Below are 26,710 nucleotides of genomic sequence, written 5' to 3'. Positions count from 1 at the left end.
TGTTTTTAACTTAACATTTTTTTTATCCTTTTGGTTTTAAAATTTAATTAATATATCTCACTTTTTTCAAAAGGCTTTTAATAATCTTCGATAAAAGTATTATTTTCAAAGGTAGAAACAAGGTTAATAATTACTAAAAAAAAGACAAAAAAGTCAATATATTTTTATGCATATTATCTCTTTATAGATTTTTAATAATTTTTATAGTAGTATTTTTTTTCAATTGTTTTTTAAAAATCTTCGATAAAGGATAAGGATATTGTTTTTCAAAGAAGTTTAATAACCTTTGAAAAAAAGTAATATTTCTCATAAAAGATAATATATTTTTCAAAGGCTTTTAAAATATTTGGTAAATGTATATTTGCTTCAAAGGTGTTTAATAACCTTTGATAAAAAATAGATACTTCTTAACCTTCGATTAAGGATAATATACTTTTTAAAGATTTTAAAAATCCTTCAATAAATATATATCCCTTTCAAATGTTTCTAATATCCTTCGATAAAAGTATATATTTTTTAAAGGTTTTTTAAAACCCTTCGATAAATGATAATATATTTTTCAAAGAATTTTAATATCCTTTGATATGTGTATATCTTTTTCAAATGTAATATATATTTTTTCAAATGTTTTCATTAACCTTCGATAAAAAGTAGATATTTCTCAAAGGTTTTTTCAATACATTCGATAAATGTACATCTTTTTCAAAGGTTTTCTATAACCTCCTATTAAAGATTGACTGTGTATTTTTTTCACCAAATCTCTTTCGTAGATATGATTTATACATATGGGTTGATCGTGTGCTTGGTATTCTTGTTTTCAAACACAGTAACAAGTTCTCTTGATCAATTAAAAATATTTGAAAAATATTTCATGACTTTTGTAAATATCTTCAAATATTTTTACATATAAAAAAATGCAAATGTCTAAGAGATTCGAGAAAATTCTTAAAATAAGTTTTAATATCTTTTAAAATTAGTGTTTTGGTCAATGAAAATTAATTAATACTTCTTTCATAATCACACCGAATTGTTCCTAAAGCTTTGAAATGTATACACGGTTTGATATGACACAAAAATTTTGATAGTTCTTAATAAGTCAAAAACACTTGTAAGATGTTAAAAGAATATCTAAAATATATTATTAGACAATAAGCACTTTTATGTCAAAAATAAAATCATAACAATAATCAAATTGAAGCAAGAGAATAATTTAAAATTTCAATCATTTGATATTATCATGTACACCGTAGCATGCAATTCAATCTTAGTCAATAATCATTGAAAGTGTGTTTAATAGGGTATAGTACAATAATAACAAAACACTAGCAGGTGATTTTTGTTATGTATGGAAATTTGAAAATAATTGCTGTATATATACTTTTAAAAAACTTATTCTATAGGATATTTTTATAGGATGCTTCATTTTAAAAAATAGATAAACATGTTCCCACCTTTATCTTTAAATTTGTTTACTTGGAGCGCTCTAATTCATTCATAAAAATATTGATTAAAAAAAGGGTTAAACTAATTATTATCCATTATTATAGGAGTTTCTTTTCAATAAAGGCTGAATAATTTCTTTTAGCGAGCATTAAATGATACTCTACCTAAAGTATAAATAGTATAAGATCACTATAAGATTAGAACTCATTGTCTAGTTTGGCCTTATAAGAATGGCCGAATTTAACTTTAATCTACATATTATATTATCATATGTTAATATCTATTAAAGTCTTAGACCATCTACATCTTATAATATATATTTTTGGCTAAATATTCTATATCTTTAATAGGTATGTCGATTTCTTTTTTTCAAATAAAAATATTCTCAATTAGACCATTCAAATCTCTTAAAATATTTATTGAAAATTAATGTTCAATTAAATTATTATTTCATTGACATATTTAGACATGTGAACATGACACACTTATTAGATAGTATCTTCACGCCATGTCTACGTATTCAAATATACTAATAAAAAGGAATCAAACCATGAAATGAAATGATTATGTAATTAAGAAATTTCAATATATTAAGCTTTCGTTTTAATGTGAAGGATAATCGGAATTTATGGTTGATCATATACATACAATATACAGAACACAATAGTATTTAAAAAATAGTAATTAACTAAATCATGTGAGATTGAAATAATTTAAGAATCCAAAAGATTTGAGATTTTTTTTTTTAAAAAAAATTATTTTTAACTCTTTCTTTTTTCTATAAAAACTATTTAAAATATACTTCAAAATCTATTCCGAATGTTATTAAACAATCTAATTTTTTTTTAATATGACTTCTTTGTGAAATTAAATTTTTGAAAATATACTCAAACACATCTTAAATCATATCCATAGCTTTGGTGCTCTTAATATGAAAAGAAAAAAGAAAAAATATAAATATAAATATAAATATAGGCCGTTGGATGGAAAAGAAAGAGCACATGATTTGGTCTAAAAGGATGATGTGACCGTCAGATTAAGCACCGAAGGCTTCTTAACCATCATTGTCAACCCTACACCCTTTATTCTCAAGGAACAAAATACAAAATTTGTACCAAATTATTAAAATATTAAAATAAATAAAAGAAAAAGTGGGAGAAGAAGAAAGGGAAAGTAGGAAGAAAGAAAATGAAATAATTATTTTTTTAAAATAAAAATTTTATTTTTGTTCCTCTCGTCCTATCCATCAATCTATCCTCGAAACGTCAACCCGATTCCGATTTTAAGTTTGTTTAAAGTTTAAAACTTTAAACACAAAAAATATTTTAATTTTTAACTGCCCGCTCTCTCTTTCATATTTAAAGGCAACCGATTGTAAAGAGAGTGCTTGATTTTACAATATGGCTGAGGATTTTCAGACTCCAATTTGCGGTGATAATTGGTGGAGCTCTTCCCGTAGTATGTTGGTCGCCGTCGGTGGATTATCCCCTTGTTCCGTCGGAATCGCCGACTTATCTTGGCCACCGTCCGATGACTTTCTCGACATCAAACCCAAATCCGCCGCCACTGATTCCGACAACAACAACAACTCCTCCATGCTTTTTCAAGATTATTCCACTTTTCAAATGATGGGTTTTGCTCTTTCTTCTTCTACCACCTCCGATCATTGGAACCAATCTGATAATTTGCTGTAAGTTAAAAAAAGATTCGATTTTTATTAATTTTTATTTTTAGTTCTAATTTGTAATTAATCTTTGTTTTTGTTTTTGTCTTTTTGAAGTAATTCGAATGGAATTCCGACGAATTTCTGTAGTGAAAATGGAATGAAGGAAGGAAATGATGGTGAGGGTTATTTAAACTGCTCATCCACTAATACAACAAATTGCCAAGCCGGTTTATTTCCTGTTGAGTCAACTTTATATGGATACTCTTCTCCTTCAACTAATTTATACGATGATGATCGTGATCCTCATCCTCTTTTCAATTCTACCCCTACAGTTACCAGTAATTCCACTACCTTCCCGCCCACAAATAATCCTAATCACTTATCTTTATCTTCAACCCCTAATTTTCCTTGTAATTACCTTGTTAAACCCTCACTTTCAAACCCTTCCCCACACTTGCACTTCACAAACAACACACCCTTTTGGAATGCTTCTTCTTCAAATACCATTCCACAGGGAATTGCTTCCTTACTTGAAGACAACAACCCTAAATCCCAAAATACTACCCTTGCTTTCAAGGTAATTTATTTATTTTTTTAAAATTAATTTTGATTATTATTATTATTATTATTTTCTTTTACCTTATTAGGTTGTTTTTCTTCAGTGTATGAATAGAGGCAATTCTGAAGATGGTCAAGATCAAGTAAAGAAAGGTGATAAAAATAGTGCAATAACGACCGAACCAGCCGTGTTTAAAAGGCCTCGAATTGAAACTCCTTCACCATTGCCAACATTTAAGGTGTGAAAATATTTTAAATCTTGTTCTTTGTATTGGGAATGTGAATTATTGTTGTTATTATTTGTGAGCCCTTCATTTCAGAATAGCTAGGGTTTTTTGTTTTTTGTTTTTTAATTAATGGAAAAAGAATGTTAGAAGAATCTTGAATTATAAAAAGGACAAAAACTAATGGTTTTCCAATCAGGTGCGGAAAGAGAAGCTAGGGGACCGGGTCACTGCCCTTCAACAACTGGTTTCACCGTTTGGAAAGGTGAATTTTTGGTTTTCATTCTTTCATCTTCTTTTTGGATATACATATATATACAAAAATTAAAAAAAAAAAGAGTTAAATTGTAAATTTGTTTTATATAATTGGGAGAGAGTTATAGTTTACTCCCTATGATGTTAAAAGTTAGAATTTGGTCATTATGATTTGATAAAAAATCTCATAAATAATTCTTATGATTCGATAAAAATCTAATTCCTATCGTATGGACTATTTATGAAGATTAAATTACGTATATTTCACTAAATTGTCCAATCTTAATTTTATCAAATATTTTAATTATTTGTGTGTGAAGATAATGAGATACATAAGGAGGGGTATATCTTGAAATGCATCAAAATATTGTTCAAATTTTAATTATAAACAGGACTAAATTTTAACTTTGGTGACTAAATTTACAATTTAGCTCAAGAAAAAAAAAAACAAAAACTTTACTTTTCATTAATAATAATGTTTATTAATTATGATCTGTTTTTACCCAGACCGATACAGCCTCAGTTCTACATGAAGCAATTGAGTACATAAAATTCCTCCACGATCAAGTCAGTGTATGTTCCATTATATTATTTAATTTAATATCAACGTTAATTTCCTCACAAAACCCAAATAAATTAATCAATTCATTAAGACATTCAATTTGGTTATAATTTTCAGGTCTTAAGCACACCATATATGAAGAGCAACAATGGAATAACACCCGTCCAACACCAACAACAGGTAAAAACTATTAATTTTCTTCAAATTCCCCCCAAAAAGGAAGAAGAAAGTAAAAAAGTATGCAGCTTTAACATTTAGTTGAATTTCAGGTATCTGAAAAAGCAAACCGAGATAGCCCAAAACAAGATCTGAAAAGCCGAGGGCTTTGTTTGGTGCCAATTTCAAGCACATTCCCAGTAACAAATGCAACGACGGCGGATTTCTGGACACCGACGTTCGGCGGAACATTCCGATGAAGAGAACTGAATGAGAATGCAAGGAATAGGGAGGAGTTTTATAGAGAGAAATATATTAATCATATAAGATTGAAATTGGTGTAATAATAATAAAAAAAAAAAAAAATTAGTGATGAGTAGTAATTGTGGTAGTAGCAGTAGTATTGGGAAGAACAGGAACAAGTGCTAAATTCAGGTAAAGTACTCAACCACATAGATCCAAGTGGTTGATGATAGCTGGATTTAGCAGATGGGGGTTTGAATTATAATATAAAGTTGGCCCTTTTGTTCCTGTTCCTTTTCTTTTTCTTTTTAATTTTTAATTTCTAATATGTAATCTATGAACTTCATCAAAGTCTATATTATCAAATTTTATTTTTTTTGTTAAATTGATTTGAATCATAATATGTATACTACCTAGGGAAGCGAGAAGCGCAAGTAGTGGAGTTTGTGTTTGTTTTGTTTGGATGGAATAAAAATAAATTTTTTATGTTTTTTTTAAAAATAATAATAATAATAATAATTTGGGAATTGGAATGTGATGGATGGGTAGTGGGAAGCTCAGAGAAGGGCGGCCCACTTTGTTTTGTGCTTTTGATTTCTAGGGTTTGTGAGGGGCATGCGCGCGTGCTGGGATCAACCCTACAAGGGGCCATATACGAGTTTCCGACCAAACCATCAATGTTTCAAATGATACTTGGTATCGTATTTTCTGAGTTTTCTTTTTCTTTTTCTTTTTTTCTTAATGTATTTAGTTTCGTTCAATTTTATAATGATACCTTCTAAAATTGATATTGATAAATAATAATTTTGAGGAGTTATAATTGATAATTGTCTCAAACTCCTTTTCTTTGTCTTAATAAAGCATTCTATGGTTAATGGATATACTAAAAGTTTTTGTTGTGATATTACATTGATGTAGATGAGGAGAGGTATATTGTTAGTAACTTAAGTACTAGTAGTGTTTTAATTTTTAAATGGGAATTAGATGCTATTACTATATATATTTTTTTAACATGATCAGAAAGAGAATAGGGGTATGTTCAATAAAAAAATAAAAAATAAAAAAAGGAATATATTTCTTGTGTGTTGATGTGTTTTGTTCTTTTAATTACTTCCGTATAGATTATAACTTTATTTGGATTTGTGATTGATAATTCATATATCACAAATCAATGTAGTGATTATCCGTTTGATTATAACAATTTTTAGATAAAATATTTATAATAATGTATTTTTTATAAAAGAAATTAGATTATATAACACAGAATTATAACTTTTAAAAATGATATAAACTGATTTATTATACATAACTAGAACATAATCATATTTCGAATATTTCCTGCTCCTGTTATACTAGAAAGAAAACCAAATCTAAAACAAATATTTATATAATTAATAAAGACGATGCATGTATGATTTCTAAAAATGGTTTAACTTTCTACTCTTCTTCCAAACACAAAGTGCAATGGTTCGTCTAGGACAATTCTTCTTGTGAGGATTTTATTTCGTTGTCCTTTTGGCTTTTAAAAAGATTCCAATTTTATTCATTTAAGTTTCACAAAAACAAAAATTTGTTAAACTAACTTAAAAGTATTAGAAGATGTTTGGGAAATTGTCAGAAATAGTATGTTTAAGTTTTTCACCTTACAAAATTATCACGTTTTTTGAGAACTTGTAAAGATAGTTTTTCTCATCCATCTTGAATGAAATCAATCACGGAAAATTAGTTAAAAAAATAAAAAAATTTCTAACTTATCGATCGTTTTGGACCTTCTCAAGATTACACACCGAGATTTGCTGATATTTTATGTAATCTTCTCAAATCTTATACCAAATCTTATATTATTTTCAAATATTATCCAAATTCAATTATGTTTACTAAATATTTATCAAATTATTATGTTGGAAAAAGTTTCAAATAATCCATAAATTGGATTTTTTTTTTTTAACTAAATTCTCGTAATCGATCTCGCCTGAGATGGATAAAGAAAAAAAATATTTTTACGAGTTTTCAACAAAGATACTAATTTTGTAAAGTAAAAACTTAAATGTGTTATTTCTGACAATTTTCATTACATATATATTCTTCTCTATAAAAGCCTTGTTTTTATAACATTTTGAGTCCTCGGGTAAACTTTAAATACAGAAACAAAATTTTAAAATTAATCTTTGATTTTTAAAACTATGTAGTAAATTACTTTTGATCTTGATAGCATATACCCATTTCAAAATTATTCTCAATCTCAATATAAAATTTAAACTCAACTTAAACTTGAACATAATTGTATATTTACTACCCCCCTCTCAATATTTTGTGTATTTAAAATAACCTGAATTATCTCCCATAGAGGATGATGCGCCAATATGCTTGAACTCTAAATACTCCATTAATGCCTCCTCATTAGTGTGACCTACCATTGTTCCTGTGCAAACAAAAATATATACGTTATACAATAATACGTTAGTTGTGAAATGAAAAAGAAGATACATATTTACATAATTATTCCGTTTCATAAAGATGTTCATCGAGACTCAAACTCCTATCAGAAGATGATTGTACATCCTCTTCCCTCGTCATTTATGAAGTCATCATCAACTTGCTAAATTATCTATTATTCTACGACTATAGAAACAACATCAACTCTACATAAATTAATATCGTTCATTGATTCATCGATTATACAAGGAATACTATTCACAACTTCTAATAACTCAGGTTAGTCATTCTCACGTTCTTCTACTTCTGGCATGTCCAACACACGCTTGTTTTGGACTACTTGCACCACTTTCTAATTATTACCATATTTGGGACCGTCGATATAAAACACTGTTTAGCTTGACTGACAAATACAAAAGGCTCGTTAACAAACCAATGACGAGCTGTATTAATTTATATATACCCTAAATCCATGTGTACTTTATTGGTCTTTTTAGGGTTTTTGTCGAACCATGTACAATGAAACATAATTACATGTCTTCTCTTGGCATACTAGAAATCCAAGACTTCATTGATAACACCATAGAAATTATGGAGATCACCTCCACCTTCACTTTCTGAAGGCACCATGATCCTACTATTTTGTGTACTTCGACAATTATCACGTTCAATACCATGATAGCGTACTCCATTAACAATACATCCACTGTACAAGCACACTTCTGAAGCCGGTCTTATCGCTAGTGAATATATATCATCAGACATATCTCCATTTTCACGCAATGAAAGAACCTATTAATTTAGTACAAAACACTATATCTTAAAAAATAATATCACTCACATTAATTCAATGGAATTATTACTTGTCTTTTAATACCATACTTATATGAGATTTGAACCAATCAGGAAAACTCATTGGTGCCTTCTGTATAAAATCATCATGACTTTGAACTTCATGTTGAATTAGTCTCAAATATTGCTTATAAAAAAGAGACATATCTCAATTTTCTATATCACACTTTGTATCGAAATCATCAATTACAATAGACTGTTCAAAACCTACTTTCGATTAGATTTTATTTCTATGCAATTGTTCAAGGATGTACCAATGTGCATTGCATTTATCTTCTCTCGATAATGTCCTTACTCTTGGTGCTCCTAATGGTTGCACATTGTATCTAAGCATTGAAAATTCACCATGTATCTCATTCTCTAGAAGTCTATCATAATTTCTTTCATCTCTATTGAACCTATTTCAATTCCAGTTATGTACAAAGAACAAAATACCAACGATTGATTCATTATATACGTTTTTACTATAGAACCCTCAGGATGTGCTTTGTTTCTTACATATTGTTTTAATGTCTGTAAACTTATTTCGATAGGGTACATCCAACTATAAATAATTGGACCTGCAACTTTTGTTTCATAGGGCAAATGGATTGCTAGGTGCACTATTACATCGAAAAATGTTGGTGGAAATATTTTTTCTAACTTACAAAGTATGATTATAATTTCTCCTTTTAATCGATCCAAATCCCCTATAGATATTGTTTTTGCACATAGATCATAGAAAAAATTGCATAACTCAACGATAATGGTGGACACATCTTTTTTTTTTTTTTTTTTAAGTATGCTCGAACACCAATTAGAAGAAGCCTATGAAGCAGAACATGCTAGTTGTGAGTTTTTAGCCCCCATAGCTTTCCATCTTTCTCACTCACATATCTTGATATATTTGATAAAAACCAATCAGGAAATTTGATTTCTTTCATCCACTTACAGAATGCAACCTTATCATTGCTAGTCAATGTGTATGCAGCGTGTGGCTTTACAACTTTATCCCCTACCTTCTGCAGGTGTAGTTCCTTTTGTATATTTAGATCTTCTAAATCCAGACGAGCATTAGTTATATCCTTATTCTTTCCCTCAATATTTAATAATGTACCTACCAAATTATCACAAATATTATTTTTGATATGTATAACATCCAATTTATGTCTCAATAAAAGTTTCGACCAATATGGAAGTTGGAAAAATATACTTTTTTCTATTCCAATTTAAACTTCATTTCCGTTTTTTTTATCACGCTTCTCTGGATGTTTGCTAAGCACAAAAAAGTTTAACAAGTTCACCTCTCATAAGATATCTTTTCCAACCATGAAAACTGGATGAGGTCTACGTTCCATTTTTCCATCATATTTTTTGCTCTTGCACCAACTATGATTATTTGGAAGATAACGTCGATGCCCCATAAAATATGCTTCCCTCTTAGCATTAATGATGATGTATCATTTTTACAAATAGGGCATGCTTGGTAACCTTTAGTACTCCATCCAAATAGGTCACCATACACAGGAAAGTCGTTAATAGTCCACAATAAGCTCGCACGTAGTTGAAGGTATTCACTGCTAACACGATCATAAGTGTGCACACCATCATTCCATATCTCCTTTAACTCTTCAATCAATAGCTGTAAGTAAATATCAATTTCTTTTTCATGAGATTTCGGCTCGGGTATAAGAAGGAAGACAATGAAATTTGTCTCTTTCATGCATTTTCAATGTGGTAAATTGTAAGGAATGAGCACCACTGGCCACATACTATACGAAGTACTCATATTCCCGAATGGATTAAAACCATCTGAAGCTAGTCCTAAACGAACATTTCTTGGGTCTGAAGGAAACTGAGGAAACTCACGATAAAAATGCTTCCACCATGTAGCATCAGCTAGATGTCGCAACACTCCATTAATTTCAACACCTCATTTTATGCCACATCATTTCAGGTGCAATATGTTTAGATACAAGTAATCGCTTCAATCTTGGTATTAAAGGAAAATGTCGTAAAATTTTATGTGGAATCTTTTTACTTTTTCCATCTTCAACTTTGTATCGAGACTCACCACATACTGGACATTGTTGCAAATCGACAAATTCTTTCCAATATAGGATGCAATCATATTTGCAAGCATGAATAGACTCATAACCTAGTCTTAAGTCACGTAATTTTCTTTTAGCTTCATAAAATGAACTAGGTATAGATGCTCCAACAGGAAATGCTTCTTTTAACAATTCAAGTAACAAATCAAACGACGTGTTAGTCCAATCGTTAAGAACCTTAATATGCATCAACTTCACCAAGAACAACAATGAAGAGAATTTTGTACAACTAGGGTACAACTGGTTACATACTTCATTTATTAAGTCTTTAAATAAGCTTGAATTGTTATCTCTTTCTTGGGCATTGGTGTGCATCTCATTCTCGTTATCTTCTTCATTCACATAAGTAATTAGACACTGTAGATCATTTATAATATTCAAAATTTCATTTTCTTCATCTATAACATTCATCTCTGTTGTACTTAATCCATTATCATGTGTCGATTGAGATGTCTGACTCTCGTATCCTCTAGACAAGTCAACTGGGTCTCCATGATATACCCATTAATGATACGATAGAGAAATTCTATTAATGAATAAATGTTGTTCAACTCCTTCTATTGGCTCCCACATTGCATTCATATATTTTCTGCATGGACATCTTGTTTTTCCCGAGTTATGTATGAAGTTTTGCAACTTCAAGGAATCTACTCCTTCTGCATACCGAATTGATAACTTGTTTCTAATCGTAATCCACTCTTTATCCATTCTTATTATATATATGATAAGTTGAACCTATATGATTTAAACAATTAGTTAATTTTTAAGTATTAATTTCTAACTTATATGATCCCTATGAAGGGCAAGATGTAAATAGCAGGAAAGAACTACAAACTCACAACCAAAAAAGTCTCACCAGTGCCTCAATTTTTATTTTACCTTAAACTACCTCATCTCTGTTTATTATTTTTAAATTTTCTTTATAATTTTTTTTTACAATTCTCAATTTTTAAAATGGGAGAATTATATATATATATATATAACTACAATGTAAGATTCTATCCTCATAAAATTTTCTAACATAGATTAATTTATTTTATTTAAAATTGATAAATTATCATATAGCTTCTTTAATTTGAAGACATCATAATGTCTTTCACTTCAATCAAATTTTCAAATTAGGCTAGTCTTCTCGATTAAATTCGAGCATCAACCACAACAATAATTTTTCAAAACAAAAATGTCATCCTTTGTAAAGGCTTTTATAATTCCACTCGTTATATTCAAATGCATAAATGTTCACTACAAGAAAAACCATATTTCTTGACGTTTTCAACTTTAAATACTTGACGATGTTATGAAAAAAAATGTCAGAAATAGGTGATTTTAAAGAAAAAACATCAAGAATTGATTTTAAAAAGCGGGGGCTGTGCATTTTTTCTGGAAAATACAGTACTTGACATTTTAAAAATGTCAAGTTCAATTAATAGATTCTTGACGTTTTAAAAACGTTAAGAATTGTAAAATATATAGGATAGCGTTGCAATGCTACGTATTTTGATGGAAAAATGAAAAAAGCCCACGCTTCATACACGCAACGTTGCAACACTACGGGTTTTGATGGGAAAATTGCGCGCCTCTTGAACAGCATTGCAACGCTCTTTTAGTTGCGTCACGACGCTATCAGACAGATCTAAAAGAAGTTCCAGCAGTCGATTTGCAGTCTATTCTTTGCAATACTTTTAGTTGATTTTTTGTGTAATACACTCGAAATCTTCTTGGTTTTTCACTTCCCTTTATTGTATCTTTGTTATTCCATCAATCTTGAATATTCTTCATTGAGGGAAGTAGATTTGAGTCATGAACTTTCAAAATTAGGGCTTAATCTTGATTTTCTTATTTAGATTAGGTTTAAGTCTTGATTTTCTTGGTATGATTAGGCTTAATCTTAATTTTCTTGTTTATATTAGGCTTAATCTTGTTTAGATTAGTTTTAATTCTTGATTTTCTTGACTTAAAGGCATAAAGTTTCAAATTAGGGCTTGATTTTCTTGGTTTGAGGCATAAACTTTCAAAGTTAGGACTTGATTTTTTTGGTTTGAGGCTTGAACTTTCAAAGTTAGGGCTTAATCTCCCATGTATATTCTTGAATCTCATAATAAATTCTTCTTTCATATTGTTCTTAGTTTGAGGCATGAACTTTTAAAGCTAGGGCTTGAATTTATTCCATCAATATTGAAGAGATTCTTCATTGAGGTAAGTAGATTTAGTTTAGATTAGGTTTAATTCTTGATTTTCTTTGTTTGAGGCACGAACTTTCAAAGTTAGGACTTGATTTTTTTGGTTTGAGGCTTGAACTTTCAAAGTTAGGCTTAATCTCTCATGTATATTCTTGAATCTCATAATAAATTCTTCTTTCATATTGCTCTTGGTTTGAGGCATGAACTTTTAAAGTTAGGGCTTGATTTTATTCCATCAATCTTGAAGAGATTCTTCATTAAGGTAAGTAAATTTAGTTTAAATTAGGTTTAATTCTTGATTTTCTTGGTTTAAGCCATGAACTTTCAAAGTTAGAGCTTGATTTTTTTGGTTTGAAGCTTGAACTTTCAAAGTTAGGGCTTAATCCCTAATGTATATTCTTGAATCTCATAATAAATTCTTCTTCCATATTGTTCTTATAGTTTGAGGCATGAACTTTCAAAATTAGGGCTTGATTTTATTCCATAAATCTTGAAGAGATTCTTCATTGAGGTAAGTAGATTTAGTTTAGATTAGGTTTAATTCTTGTTTTAGATTTAGTTTAGATTAGGTTTAATTCTTGATTTTCTTGGTTTGAGGCATGAACTTTCAAAGTTAAGGCTTGATTTTCTTGGTTTGAGGCTTGTGCTTTCAAAGTTAGGGCTTAATTTCTCATGTATATTCTTGATTTACATGTGATATTATAACTTTCAAAGTGATTGAAAATGCTATTGGTATGTTGCATACATTTTGTCTAGAAAGTCACACATTTAAATATGGCTTGATTACCATTTCAAAAGTTGATTTACCCCCTTGGTTTAAATGCAACTTTGGTTTAAATGCATATTTCTTGCTTGAAGTCATTTGCACTTTCCCTTTTATATGATATTTTACATGGATCTTGATGTGTTGAGCAAATTTGGGGATATTTGTTTGAAACTTTGTGTTTGTATTATTTATAGGATATTTTATACGAAGTGGTTCTTTATTGACAAGGTGTTGCTATAATAAAAGTTCTAGCTTCGTAAAATGTAATTTGTGGACATTTGAGTTGTTGGCCTTTATTTTATTATGTCTAGTTGCTTTTCCTTCAAGAAGTATGATCTAAAATTAGGTATCATAATACAATGTCAAAGGTAGTTTTGGATTGGTACATGTGATAGTTGTTAGGTAGGTAGATGAATAGTTTTGATAGAATGTTTGGAAATGTATATTTTGAAACTATTCATATTTGGTTGGCTATAAGAATTATATTCCTTATATTGTTTTAGAAGTGCCTATATGGGTCTGTCCATATTCTTCTAATTAACTTACAAAATCCTTCATGAAGTTGTAAAGTTTCAATCTATGTGTTGTAGTTGTTGGCCTTTATTTGATTACCAATAATTTATTATATTTTTTTGAGTGAACGTGGTGTTAATTCAAATCTATTTCCCAAAAAAATAAGTAGAGAACTAAGAATGGAAGACTAAGATTCAAAAACCGTTCAAACAAAATTGTCAGATAGATATGCATGAATGACAATGCTGAGGAGATGTAAGTATACTTGTGTTCAAAGTTGAGAATTGTTTGCAAGTTGTTCTTCATTTTTTTTAATATATACTTTTAGAACAAAAAGAATAGTCTAATAAGTCTAAGTAATTGTACAAAATCGACTGTTCATCAATCAATATTACAAAATAACTTTTTTTTTTTTTTTTTTATTTTGTAGAAGATTTGGCCCAAAAACAAAATAAAATTGAATTTCATAACACTATATCAAAGAAAGAACTATATATGTAGAAATATTTTGAACATTACTCTACCTTCTTAGATAACATTAAAATGCATAACATGTATAAAAATTCAAGCTTTCCAACTTCGAAGTCAAACATAATAGGGTAGGAGTATCTAAATTTAATGTAATGACTCTATACATTGTAATATAATTAAGATATATTGATTGAGTTATCAAATGTTGAATTTCCAAGTAACTATTGAGAAGAGACTAATTCATGAGATGCTCAAAGAGAAACAACAAGAATTTTACCATTGATCGACGGTGAAAGAAAAGAAAGATACCTGTGGTGACGGTGGCAAATAGTGAACCCATTGCATAAACAACGGTGAACGGCAACAATCGAGGGTGTGGGGGAGAGGAGAAAATGAGAGAAAGAGGGAAAGTGACGGGTAAATCTTTTTTTTTTTTTTTTTTTTTACAATTGAACCTCCCTTGAAGGTCAAATAGACCGTCGGGCAAAGTAGGTGCACCCGACAGTATTTTTGACAATCGTTGGGAAAACTCTAATACAAAATTTTCATTTTTTTTTTTTTACAATTGAACCTAGTCCTGTCGAGCAAAGTAGGAACGCTCGATGGTCATTTGGACAACCGTCAGAATAACTTTAATAAAAAAAACCCTCGAATCTTTTTACAATCGAACCTAGCCCGACGGTAGAAGACCGTCGGAATTAGTAGGCACGCCCGACGGTTGTCCAAAACACCATTGGAAGAGCTGACTTATCCCGACCCTGGTCAGATGCTTGTTGGGAGATGATTTTATCTCGACGCCGTAGTAATTTCGTCAAAAAAAGTAGGAAAGTCCGACGTTTTTTTCTCCATTGAAAAAAGATTCGTCGAAAAAACCAAAATTCTTGTATTTTTTTTTTTGAATTGTTATATATATATATATATAATGGAACTATTTAGTAAATTGAGTTCAAAAAGTTTATTTTTTAAAACGTGAAACTAAAACAAAATAGTTCTTAGACGGAAATTAAAAAATGTATATATAAACAATCTTAATTATAAAATCTAAATTTTTATTATGATGGCCTAAAAACTTTACCACCCAGGATCTCCCATTATATGTAGCATGGCGCATCAAATTTACTTTTCTTCTTTTAGCATTTTATAGGTCTCAAAATTTCACGATGCACCTATTTTTTTTCAACCTACTTTCATCATATACATTTTTTTTAAAAAATAATCTTATTTTGATCTCTAAATTTTGAACAATATTTTATTTTGGTTTCTATAATTTAAAAAATATTTGTTTTAGTCTCTAAACTTTGTATATTATTTATTTTGGTCCCTAAATTTTTAAAATTATTCGTTAATCACCAAACATTTAAAAAGTGTTTATTTTGATTCATATTATATTAAGATTTTGTTAACTCTTAAACAAAATAACGGTGATTTATATTTTTGGATGATTAGGCTACCAAATAAGTTAGATACACTAAAAAATCTAGAGTTCTAATTTTAAATTAGATGACAAAGCGGGAGAATTTAACAGATTTTTTTTGTTTAAAATTTTGATCCTAAAGTATTTTGGTGTGTTGGTTGTTGACGTTTTACTTCACCTTCATCTTACTCAATACATTTAGAGCATACTCATCCATAAATACAAGCTCCTTCAAATTTCTATTGAATAGTTAACATAACTTTAATAGTATGGACTAAGAGTAGACACTTTTAAAAAGTTTTGGGATTAAAACGAATGTTTTTTAAAGTTTAGGACCAAAATATCATCAGCTTCAAAGTTTAGAGACTAAAATAGGACTTAAACAAAAAATATATATTAAAATATTTCAAAACAAAATAATGAAAAATTTATCATGTGATAAATTATGATTTCACATACATAGATATCATCCGAGATGCACTTAAATATTTTCTTAGAAATTTTTTTGTTTTTTGAGAAGCCGAATAAATAAATCTTACTCGTTCAAAAACGTAAAAAACACAACAATTGAAAACCAATCAATGATTCAAACATGTCCAAGTTTATAATAATTTAATGTGTTAATTCGAAGAAATTAGGCAAAATAGAAGAATAAGGTTATGTTGACAGCTAGCAAATTAATCTGTTTTTCCTAATAATGACCTCTCTAATTAAAAATTTCTCATTATAAAAAGGAAAGGGGCGCAAAAAAAAAAAAGAGAAAAGAAAAGAAAAGAAAAAGAAAAAGAAAAAAAGAAAAAAACAACGAAGCTTGTTTGTGATGTTAAAATGAATAAGCTTCTTTCTTTAACAGAACCAATGATAAAAAAAAGGTGGGTTCTTTTGTTGCTTTTTGGACATGCAAGCAAAATTAAAACATAACATTTGTAAGAAGCTTAACGTGGAAGAACCATTTTGACAAGTGACCAATCATGTGGGAAAGTGCTTTTTGTGGCTAAAATATATTTTATATCAATTAAAAATACATTAAAATATAATAAAAATGATAATTTTTATTTTTTGGGTGACTTGGATTTGATGGGTTGATGGGTATTATATTTTATACCATCCCCTTAACGGAATCCGGATCAGTACTTTGCCTTTGCTTCTCTATCAGATGAAGAATTTCCACTCTTTTTTTTTTTTTTTTTTTTTTTAAATTTTTAATTTTTCTTATGGTTTATGAGAATTAATAATAATAAAAAGGAATACTTAAAAAGGAAAAGGCAGCTTTGAGAGGCATCTGGCTATGAATGATGTTTAATAAAATCAAAAGCACATATCCGCTATCAACTCCAGCTTTTGCTTTTCTTTTTTTTTTTTTTTTCTGCCCCAACTTTTCAAATTTCAAATTTCTTTTTCATATTTTTCTTGTTTTGGGATGGGTTAAAAAGAGAAAAAGAACAATGAATTTCTTCAAGTTTTTAAATATCTGAAAATGAATTGGTTTTTCATTTTTTATTTTTATTTTTTTTGGAGGGGGGAGGTTGAAAAAGTGTAATTTCTTTTCGTAACTTTGAATCCGATCTTGTATGGCTTTCAGGAATCAAAATACAGAGTTTGGCCAAATCCTCTCTTTTTAGAAAGTTTGATATATAGCCGCTTTTTTATGCCCTCATCCATTCCATCATATTTTTCTCCTCTTTTTCCTCCCATTAAGACTTTGTGTCTTTCTTAATACATTATAATAAGACTTTGGTAGGCTTTTATTTTAATCTCTATATTTTCAATCGATCTAATTTTAGGTTTTTTTTTTATATTTGAGTCAATTTTTTGGTAACTCATATTTTAAGAATATTATCACATATGATATTTTACATATTAGAAATAACCAATAAATTAAGTTTAGGACAAAATCTATAAATCGTATACTAAGGAGCAAAAGGAAGAATCTCCGGAGAAATTCGCGTCTCATTAGACAATAGCTTACCAAGACGAAGAAAAGGAGTTGGTTCGAGAGATGATTAACTATACTAGAACTAACCTAGACTCCTATGAGAGGCAATAATGGAAAATTTTCTGCATTGTGTGAAACCCTTCCATTTTAATTTTAACCAAAATTTGTTAAATAATCATAATAATTTTCATATAAGAAATATAAAATATGTCAATATGTTTCCAAAAATTTATAGTAAAAATACTATTAAATAGTAATAATTCTTTTTTAATAAAAATTAGGATAAATATCAATTTATTATCTTAAACTTTGGGGTTGTATCAATTTAAACTTTAAACTAATAGTTGTATCATTTTAAACCCAAAATTTTGGGGTTGTGTCAATTTAAAACCCAAACTAATAATTGTATCAATTAAAATTTTAAGCTTTTATAAGTATATCTATTTAAACCTTAAACTTTTATAATTATATCTATTTAAACCATGAACTTTCATAAGTATATCTAAATAAAATATAATGGAGGGTTTAAATTGATATTTTATGAAAGTTTAGAGTTTGAATTGATATATTTATGAAAATTCAGAGTTTAAATCGATATAATTACTAATTTGAGATTTAAATTGACACACGTATGAAAGTTTAAGGTTTAAATTGATACTACTCCCAAAGTTGAGAAGTATAAACTGATATTTGCTCTAAAAATTTAAAAAAGAATAAACTAGTAATAGACATTAATTAAAATTTATTAAAAGTAAATGAACTAAAATTGAATAAATCTCAGGATAAAGAGATTAAAATGACATTTTAATCTTCTTTTATCTGACTTTCTTTATTAAAAACCAAAACTAATAAGAGTAGTACGACGGTCTGTGGTGTTGAAGCAACAACCTTAACAGATTGGCCTTTTGATTGAAGTTAAACCCATTTGGATGGGCCACTTTGAAGATATGATGATATACATAGATATTCCATGCCACTTGCTAACAAACTATATCCAACAGCAACTTCATATTGGATAAATTTGTATTGTATCTGTTTTGTTGGCCCATATGTTTTCATCCTCTTTAATCATGCAATTTCATTCATTATTGCCCCCAACTTTCTTGTCCTAATTATAACTTCTTGTGGTGTCGATTTCACTCAAAAAGCCCCGTACCAATATATTAGCTTATATGAGACTTTGGTCACACTTCCGACGAATATTGAGTTACATATTATGCTAAAAGTACACAAAAATAACTTTGATAGATAATAATGTTTGGTAGCAGTGTAAGCTTCAATAGATACACAAATCAAAGACAATAAAAGACAGCAAATTCTTCAACAGAGAACAGCTATATATAGAGAGAGAGAGAGAGAGTGAGACAGGGTGAACAAATAATAAGTATAGCCATGGTGGGAACAATTATATGACTAATATTATGGAAACAGTCAGTTTCCCTTGAGCTTCTTTGCAATGCCAGCAAAATACTTTCCCTGGTGGAAAGCTTGCTGCAGTTCCAGTTCAGAAGGCTGTCTAGAGCCATCACCAGCCAAAGTTCCGGCACCGTAAGGGCTCCCGCCCTTGATGTTCTCCATCTCGAACATACCAGCTCCAAATGAATATCCAATCGGAACAAACAGCATTCCATGATGAACCAGCTGAGTTATGGCTGTTAAGCTGCAATAGTACAAAATTTTAAGATCAAAATGAGGAATTTGTTGGGTTTTTAACTCTAAAATGAGGAATTTGAAAAGAGGCTCACGGAGTAGTCTCCTGTCCACCTCCTTGAGAAGCAGTGCTATAGAAAATGCCTGCAGGCTTGCCTGCAAGTGATTGTGTTCTCCATAAACTGCCTGTTGCATCCATGAATGCTTTGAATTGAGCACACATCATTCCGAATCTTGTAGGGAATCCGAAGAGCAAACCGTCAGCTTCAGCGAGTTCGTTTGGTGTAATGATCGGTGCTTCACCCTTTGGTGGTGCTTGCATCTTTTCAAGAACCTCGCTTGGTAATGTTTCTGGGACCTGTTTAAATATGATATATATACTCATTCAGGGGACTCAAGTACCAAAACCAGTTCCCCGATTATATGAAGCTTTTTCTATACAGTTAGAGAATGTATGCAGAATTTTCAATGATGGGAAACCGATGGATCTGAAACGAGCACATTCAAGTAAAGATTTTCTTGGCTATTTGTACTTAATTTGAACAATGCATCTCAACAAAAAATGAAGAAAGAAACTCCTAAGCAGCGAAACAAAGACATTCATTATCAAATTCAATGTGAATAGATTTAAGATCTTAGTCCAACACCTAAAGAAAGAATGGCTATGACCGAAATAAGACACGCACCTGCCATAATTTGACTTCAACTCCCTCCACAGAAGCAGCTCCTTTCTGAATTTCCTCTGCTAGCCTCAAGACATGTCCATACGTGGAATAGTAACTATACAGCATAACATACTCATCAAGTTCAAAATAACTTTTCTACAGCCATTGATTAACGACGGAAATTTTTCTCATACATATATGACACGACGACCAACCGTATCACCAACAACTACAGTTGGCCATAATTTCTCATAGTAGTAGCTGTCCCTCCATTGGATACAACATGTATGATGTTTTTTTTGAATAAGTGATGTCAAAAGAAAGAAAAGAAACTTTTGCACAAAAAAACTGAATTCTCAACAAGGGAATAATATGCAAAAAAAACCAAAAGGGGGAGTTGGAGCCCTTTTTCTAGAAGGTTAATGTAGAAATATGACAGCTAAAAGAATTGGTTAAAATAGAGACAAGACAATTTATCTCATCAGTGAGGGTAAAACAACAGTATATACATTTGACATCACACAAGCTAAGCAGTTGAACTTAGTGGGAAGTTTCAATAGTTGTGGATCAAAAAACAAGCAGTAGGAATGAGAAATGAAAGTCCTAAAGCAGGGACCACAAAATTAGCCAAAAGTTCTTCCATGATTTCCACAGATTAGGTTAGGTTTCTCAGACACTTCAGTTTTCATGACAGTCTAGTCCACATATATGACAGCTAAATGCCCCCATTATTTTGTCAAATAAAGATCCCATTTCCATAAGTAATATAAGAATGCGTGAACAAAACATAAAACTTTCACATGGTAATTAAAAACCACTTTGACTCTGAGCTCTTGGGACAAAATTTTGAGGGCGACCTTAAAAAATTACTGACGTGTTTGGAGGAGCAAACAAACATTGAAAAAGATATCTATTTAATGTCCTAAAATCATTCTCAGTCATTGAAACTATTCGTCTCGTTGTTCATGCAGATGTTTAAGGAACTGTAACACAATAATACATACACTAAAAAGTTCATAACATAAAAAAAAAAAAAGAAAAAAAAAGAAAAAAAAAAAGAACAAATGAAAAGAAGCTAGCAAGTTGAGACATGTTAAAGATTCATCTTTACACTCTCCTAAAAGAGATTGGTTGACTTTTAATCAAAAAAATCAAACCCCATAAGAACAAATCAGGGTAATCCTCAACAGAATCATACTAAAACAGAGACTATAAGTTCCAAGAGTCCAGGATGTCTTTTGATCAATAAAAACAGAACCTTTGATAACTGGGGTTATTAATTAGTCGTTCATAACAACGTTTATCGTTGCAAACGAAGAGAAAACTTCAAAATTGAAGAAAAAATGATCGAAAAAAATCTGGGTTTACAATCTTCATATAACAGTTGACTACCAAACAGAGTACTATAATCGCTGGAAAATTTGATAAATTGGAATTGAATGTCTTAAGAGAAAGATAAGGAAGGGATCGAGAGAGGCTTACACAATGTAAACTTTGGTGGCCATTGATAGATTCTCCGAGTTTCGGTCTGTCTGTCTTCTTCTTCTTCTTGTTCTCTCTAATGTGAGTGGGTGAACGAAATGTTTGACAGTAGAGACATTGAGGGGGACCCCAATTTATAGTGCTCTATAAGCTGTGTTCTACAAAATTTTATTTTAGATTTTTTTAATAGCATAATTAATGGGGTCTAACCCCAATTTTGGTGGGGTTTCGTTAGTAATAATGTTGAATTATGGGACGGTTGATGTCCACTCCACTCCTTCCATCATCATTGTTTTCATTGATTAAACTCCAGTCTTCTTCCTATTGGAAGTTCTCCCTTCTTCATCAGGTGAAATATTCAATCTGATTCACCGTTAAGTAATGCAAAATTCATCCATTCGATGAATGAAATCACTTTCTAAAGAGTGATAAAAGAACCACCTTTCTTCATATTCTTTTCCCACAGTCTTACACCTAATAGATTTCTTTCTGTTCAGAGTACCTGACTTGAAATTCAAGGCATCATAGGAAAGGGGAAAAAGAAAATAATTAGTAAAATAAGATTGGTATTTGGGTTTGGTTAAGTTGATAAGCTTTATGATAAAGGTTTTAGGTAAGTGATTAAGGGGGTCCCATGACATCAATTATTTGGTGAAATTAAGTTTAATGGAAAATGCTTGTAAATTGTAATGGCAGAAGGTTTAAGAGAGAATTGATAGCCTTTGTCTTGAAGCGTGCGACTCTTGTCTTTTGTTAATTCATTCGGACCCTTCATTTTCATCCAATTTACGCTTTGATAATAACATGATTACCAAGTACAAATTGCCTGCCTTTCTTTCTTGGCTCCTGAACTTGGGTCACTAATTGCTTCTAAACAAGCTTGTTATAATTTTGTCTAATTTGATGTGAAATTAGTGTAATGTTTGAGCTTCATTTCCATTTATTTCTTTTGGTGAAGACGGAACTAGAAAGTAAGACAGAAAGAAAGAAAGAAAGAGATAGGGTTTGTGGTGGGGTCTACCAATGTGCAATGTTGAATTGCTTGTCAATTGGGGAAGACCATACCACTTCTAAGATCTTTCTTCTACCTTTTTTTGTAGAGGGGAGAATGGATGAAGTCAAGAAGAAGTTGAATGGATTTTGAATCTGTTTCTGCTATAATTCTTGAACTGACAAAAACTAACTTTTTTTTTTTTTTTTTTTTTTTTGCCTCTAATGAAAGATGGAAAGGAAAAACCAGAAGGGCTATATAGTATGTATGATGAGAGTAAGCATATTTTTGCCTCAAAACTTTAGTAGCTTCATTGCTTTGGTCAAAATGGATCATTTCTGGGTCCATTCACTCACCTTCTCTACATCTTTTTTTTCATATTTCATCCAAAAGAAAAGGGCCAAACTTGTTTCCCTTCAATTTCTCTATGTTATGACTAATGACAATATTATAATTCTCACACCCTTTGTAATTTTGTTCCTTTTCATCTTCCAATTATTTTTTATAATCATAAGTTTCTTTTCTTCGGTTTTTCTTTTCTTTAAGCTAAAATCCAAACTTTTAAACTTGTCATTTCGTTGAGAGAAATATGTAGCCATTTAAAAGAAGTTTTTTTCCAAAATTAAATATGAGTTGAGAATGCACTTTTTCTTTAGTTCAATGGGAACCTTTGACCTCTCTTTTTAGATTGAGGATATATGTCTTAACGAATTGAACTAAGCTTGATTTGACCTTTGACAATATAAAATGTGCATGATTAATTTTGTATCTTTTCACATTTCTTAAACACATACAAATTGTTAACCACATAAACTCCAAAACGAAAAAACAAAATTTTAGAAACTACTTCTAGTTTTTAAAAAGAAGAAAATGATATTTATAAACAAATAGTAATGAAAACATATCAAGGTTTTGTTTCTTAAATGTTGGGTCTTATTATGGGCTCAAACGAGGATTCATGTCGAATAAACTCCTTGAAAGCCCAAATAGAATAAACAAATCCCGTAAAGCACTCTGTGGCTCTACTTTCAAGCATCGACCCACCGACAGGGACTATTTATTTATTTTTACGGTAAGTATATACATAATACATATTTGTAAATATCAAAAGTTGTGTAACAGAGAATTTCTAAAGATCTCCACTTTTCCAACCTTTTTGACCAATACATTACCCATTTGACTCGAATCTCAACTACACAGAATCCCTTTTTAACAAACACAGTAAGAAGTACAAAGTAAAACTGAATTGGATTAAACAATCAGCATCAGGTTAAGAAGTTACTGCACATAAAGTCGACTTCTAACATAGCTCAACGGATTCGAAGCATTGTAACTCTAATTTACCAGAGTGGGAAGGCGACAACTTTCTGCTTTGCAATAAGGAAAGGACAAGGTTGAATAAAGAATAAAGATTATAAATTTGGAAGAGAAGAACAAACTTGGAGGGCTCCATGTTTGCACACTCTGCTCTGTGCTCAATGAAAATGACCAACAACATATCTTCGTCCACAGTCCTCCAATGGCCACGCCAACCAAAACCCATTATCAATTTCTAACCACAAAACCTTCTCTCACAACCCTACCACACATTAACTTTACTGCATCAAAATATCCATTCAACCAAATATTTTATTCATCCTCTGTTTTCAAATCACACTAACGGTTTAGAAATTCTATTTTAAAAAATCTATCTTGAGGATTAGAAACCTAGTTGAATTCCTCTCCAAATGCAGAGGGAAACCAAGAAAAACAACAGATCAGTCCGTACACTTGGCACGGCTTCGATCGCATCCCATGTTAATGAAATTAATTACAACTACATTTACCTAATCGATATTCAGAAAAGCAGAACATTTAATTACATTTCATTTAACAGCCACACATGACACCACCGCCACAAAATCCCAGGACAGGACAGGACAGGACACCACAACAATACTCGTGAATTTTAGTTTTTTCTTTTTTTTTTTTTTAAACAACACGTAAGCTAGCTAGCTTGTTTGAGTCAAAAGAAGAAACTTACATAAATGGAAGCCAATAACAATACTGATCAACAAATTGGAAAATTTTCTCAGTATAAACTATAAACCAATCTGAAACCAAGAAGAACACCTCCTCCAGTGCTTGATTGACTCTGTTGTTCTTTATTTCAATTTACATCATATATATATATATATAAATATTAAAAAAGAAAAAAGAAGAAAAAGAACCATGATCTTCCCAGATTCTAATATATTTTTTTGTACAGAAACTATCCAACCAAAAAAAGGGGAAAAAGTAGATACCCATAATCGAGAAGAAATTGGTCTCACCTCGGTAAGGAGAATGAGGCATCGACATTAGGCCACAGCAAAATCCCTTGGTCATACTCATAAGACATCACAATTCATAAGCCAAGCCACCAATCGTCTGACTGCAAACGAATCGGATTTGATTCCTTCTTCTCATGGGTTGTTTCCGCGCAGTATATGAATCAAATTTGCAGCATTTGCTCTGATCTTTTCATTATCATCATCAATCAATGTCATACAGATTCCCAAAACGCCTTCTCTTCTGGCCTCCACGCACAGTCGCTCGCAATGACAACAAAGGGAAGCCAGAGTTAGAAGAGCATATTGAACTCCTCTTGGACCTCCATTTCTCAAAACACAACCCAAAATCTCCACACATCCCTTGAACCGCTGCATCTCTTCTCGACCTTCCCTGCACTTAGCCAAAACCCCCAGAACTTCCACTGCTCTATCCAGCCCAGAATTTGCAATTTTAAGCAAAATAGGAACAGCCCCACATTCCACAGCCCGCACACGGTTTCCGGGGAATGAACAAATGGCGTAAAGCGCAGTTGCAGCTTCCTTCTGCTCTCTGTTGTTGCCGTTCCGTAATAAATAAACCAGAGAACGAACCGCATAGGGATATGCCCCAATTGTAGCTTTGTTTACCTCCACAACCGCCAAGCTCGTCAGCATCGTGGCCGCCACGGCTCTGCAATCGGCGGACCTAGCTTGAAGAGCAGCCACGGTGAGGCCAATAGCTCCCTCTGCAACCAAACCCACTTTGTTATCATCGTCCAAACTAAGATTAAGCAAAAGCGAGAGAGCCTTCTCTTGGAGGCTGGGATCGTCAGAACCGACACATTTAAGAACGGCCGAGACAGCACCGGACTCGGTCAATCTTCGACGCATAGCGGAATCACGCTTTGAAACCCTGGCGAGTTGATTGAGGCAATCGAGCTTGGAATCGAGAGAGGAAGAAGGAGAGATGAGAATCGAGATTAGGGTTTGAGGCGGCGGATGAGGGAGAAATGGCTTGGAAAGGGAAACAGGGTTGAAATTTGAAATTAAGCTTCGGAGGGCATGGTTAGGGATTAGAGAAGGGTTTTGAGGAAGGGGCAATTGGGTGATTGGGCAAGTCCGGTGACCGGCGTCGAGCCATCGTTGGATTGAAGAACGATCAAAGGTGTGGCCGGAGGAGAGTATTACAGGGTCCGACATTATCTCCAGAGAAATAGGACACTTGAAATCATCCGGATATGGAGCCGCCATTAAAGCCCACACCTTTGTTTTTTCTCTTTTTCTATAAGAAATCTAACAGTTCTTTGAGGGTTTATGAGGTTTTGGATGCTCCAACACCATAGACTTCCATTACAGAGAAAGAGAAAGAGAGAGAGAAAGAGAAAGAGAAAGGCTCCCTATGTTCTATCTAAATCCATTTTTCTTCTCAGATTGAACCAACAAAACACATACCCTTCAAATTTACCTAAACCCCACTCACGAATTATCTTTACATATAAAATCATCATTTCTTCACAGCATCTATTAAATTTTCACTTTTTGCTGAGGCAAAAACTAACCTCCAGATGATAATTGATATCTTATCTATTAATAATAGTTTTATTAAAAAAATATAAAATTAATAAATTTAGACGTAATTTAGTGGATAAGATATTAATTATGATGGTTGAATATAATGATTCAACCAAGGAATATTGAAAATGCAAAGGGTATTTTGGACATTTGAGAGGTAAGTTGGTTGGTGGTGTGTGTTTTTGGACTTTGGTAGAAAGGAGTTGAGGAGAGAGTTTCTTAAAATTCATTACTTTAATCCGTGAGTTGACAATCACAAAGGTTGCGTATCCGTTATACCTTTGGCTTTTCACA

General features: G+C 31.1%; 3 protein-coding genes across 4 annotated transcripts; 1 reads left to right on the top strand and 2 right to left on the bottom strand.

Moving 5' to 3' along the window:
- Positions 1–2,572: 2,572 nt before the first annotated feature.
- LOC120072732 (transcription factor bHLH112-like) lies at positions 2,573–5,492 on the top strand. Of its 2 annotated transcripts, none has more exons than XM_039025202.2 (7): positions 2,573–3,133; positions 3,224–3,686; positions 3,772–3,906; positions 4,091–4,156; positions 4,654–4,719; positions 4,826–4,888; positions 4,978–5,492. In XM_039025202.2, exons 1-7 carry the CDS (start codon positions 2,844–2,846, stop codon positions 5,122–5,124), a joined length of 1,230 nt encoding a protein of 409 aa, XP_038881130.1. In that variant the 5' UTR covers positions 2,573–2,843; the 3' UTR covers positions 5,125–5,492. The 2 variants fall into 2 exon arrangements, with proteins under 2 accessions (XP_038881130.1, XP_038881131.1); XM_039025203.2 differs by having other exon boundaries at positions 2,611–3,133; positions 4,654–4,713.
- A 13,499-nt stretch (positions 5,493–18,991) lies between these two features.
- On the bottom strand, positions 18,992–22,144 carry LOC120072688 (NAD(P)H dehydrogenase (quinone) FQR1-like). The gene is made up of 4 exons (XM_039025137.2): positions 21,563–22,144; positions 20,102–20,195; positions 19,511–19,773; positions 18,992–19,425 (listed from the first exon to the last, which is right to left on the bottom strand). The coding sequence occupies exons 1-4, from the start codon at positions 21,583–21,585 to the stop codon at positions 19,197–19,199; spliced, it is 609 nt and encodes a 202-aa protein (XP_038881065.1). The 5' UTR covers positions 21,586–22,144; the 3' UTR covers positions 18,992–19,196.
- Positions 22,145–24,647: 2,503 nt separating this feature from the next.
- On the bottom strand, positions 24,648–26,401 carry PUB8 (plant U-box 8). Its single transcript, XM_039027558.2, has one exon. It carries the CDS (start codon positions 26,093–26,095, stop codon positions 24,998–25,000), a length of 1,098 nt encoding a protein of 365 aa, XP_038883486.1. The 5' UTR covers positions 26,096–26,401; the 3' UTR covers positions 24,648–24,997.
- Positions 26,402–26,710: the final 309 nt, after the last annotated feature.

The sequence above is a fragment of the Benincasa hispida genome, chromosome 3 (genome assembly GCF_027475165.1).
Source record: "Benincasa hispida cultivar pf3 chromosome 3, pf3_genome.v1.1, whole genome shotgun sequence".
NCBI classification, from domain to species: Eukaryota; Viridiplantae; Streptophyta; class Magnoliopsida; order Cucurbitales; family Cucurbitaceae; genus Benincasa; species Benincasa hispida.
The sequence above is the reverse complement of the archived record's forward strand: the minus strand, read 5'-3'. Positions and strand labels throughout refer to the sequence as shown.

Coding starts and splice junctions, on each gene's coding strand:
- LOC120072732 (XM_039025202.2), top strand. CDS start 2,844: ATGGCTGAGGATTTTCAGACTCCAATTTGCGGTGATAATTGGTGGAGC. Junction 4,720..4,825: donor TCCTCCACGATCAAGTCAGT/GTATGTTCCATT, acceptor TATAATTTTCAG/GTCTTAAGCACACCATATAT. Junction 4,889..4,977: donor CCGTCCAACACCAACAACAG/GTAAAAACTATT, acceptor GTTGAATTTCAG/GTATCTGAAAAAGCAAACCG.
- LOC120072688 (XM_039025137.2), bottom strand. CDS start 21,585: ATGGCCACCAAAGTTTACATTGT. Junction 19,774..20,101: donor TTGAAGTCAAATTATGGCAG/GTGCGTGTCTTA, acceptor ATATTTAAACAG/GTCCCAGAAACATTACCAAG. Junction 19,426..19,510: donor GGTGGACAGGAGACTACTCC/GTGAGCCTCTTT, acceptor GTACTATTGCAG/CTTAACAGCCATAACTCAGC.
- PUB8 (XM_039027558.2), bottom strand. CDS start 26,095: ATGGCGGCTCCATATCCGGATGATTTCAAGTGTCCTATTTCTCTGGAG.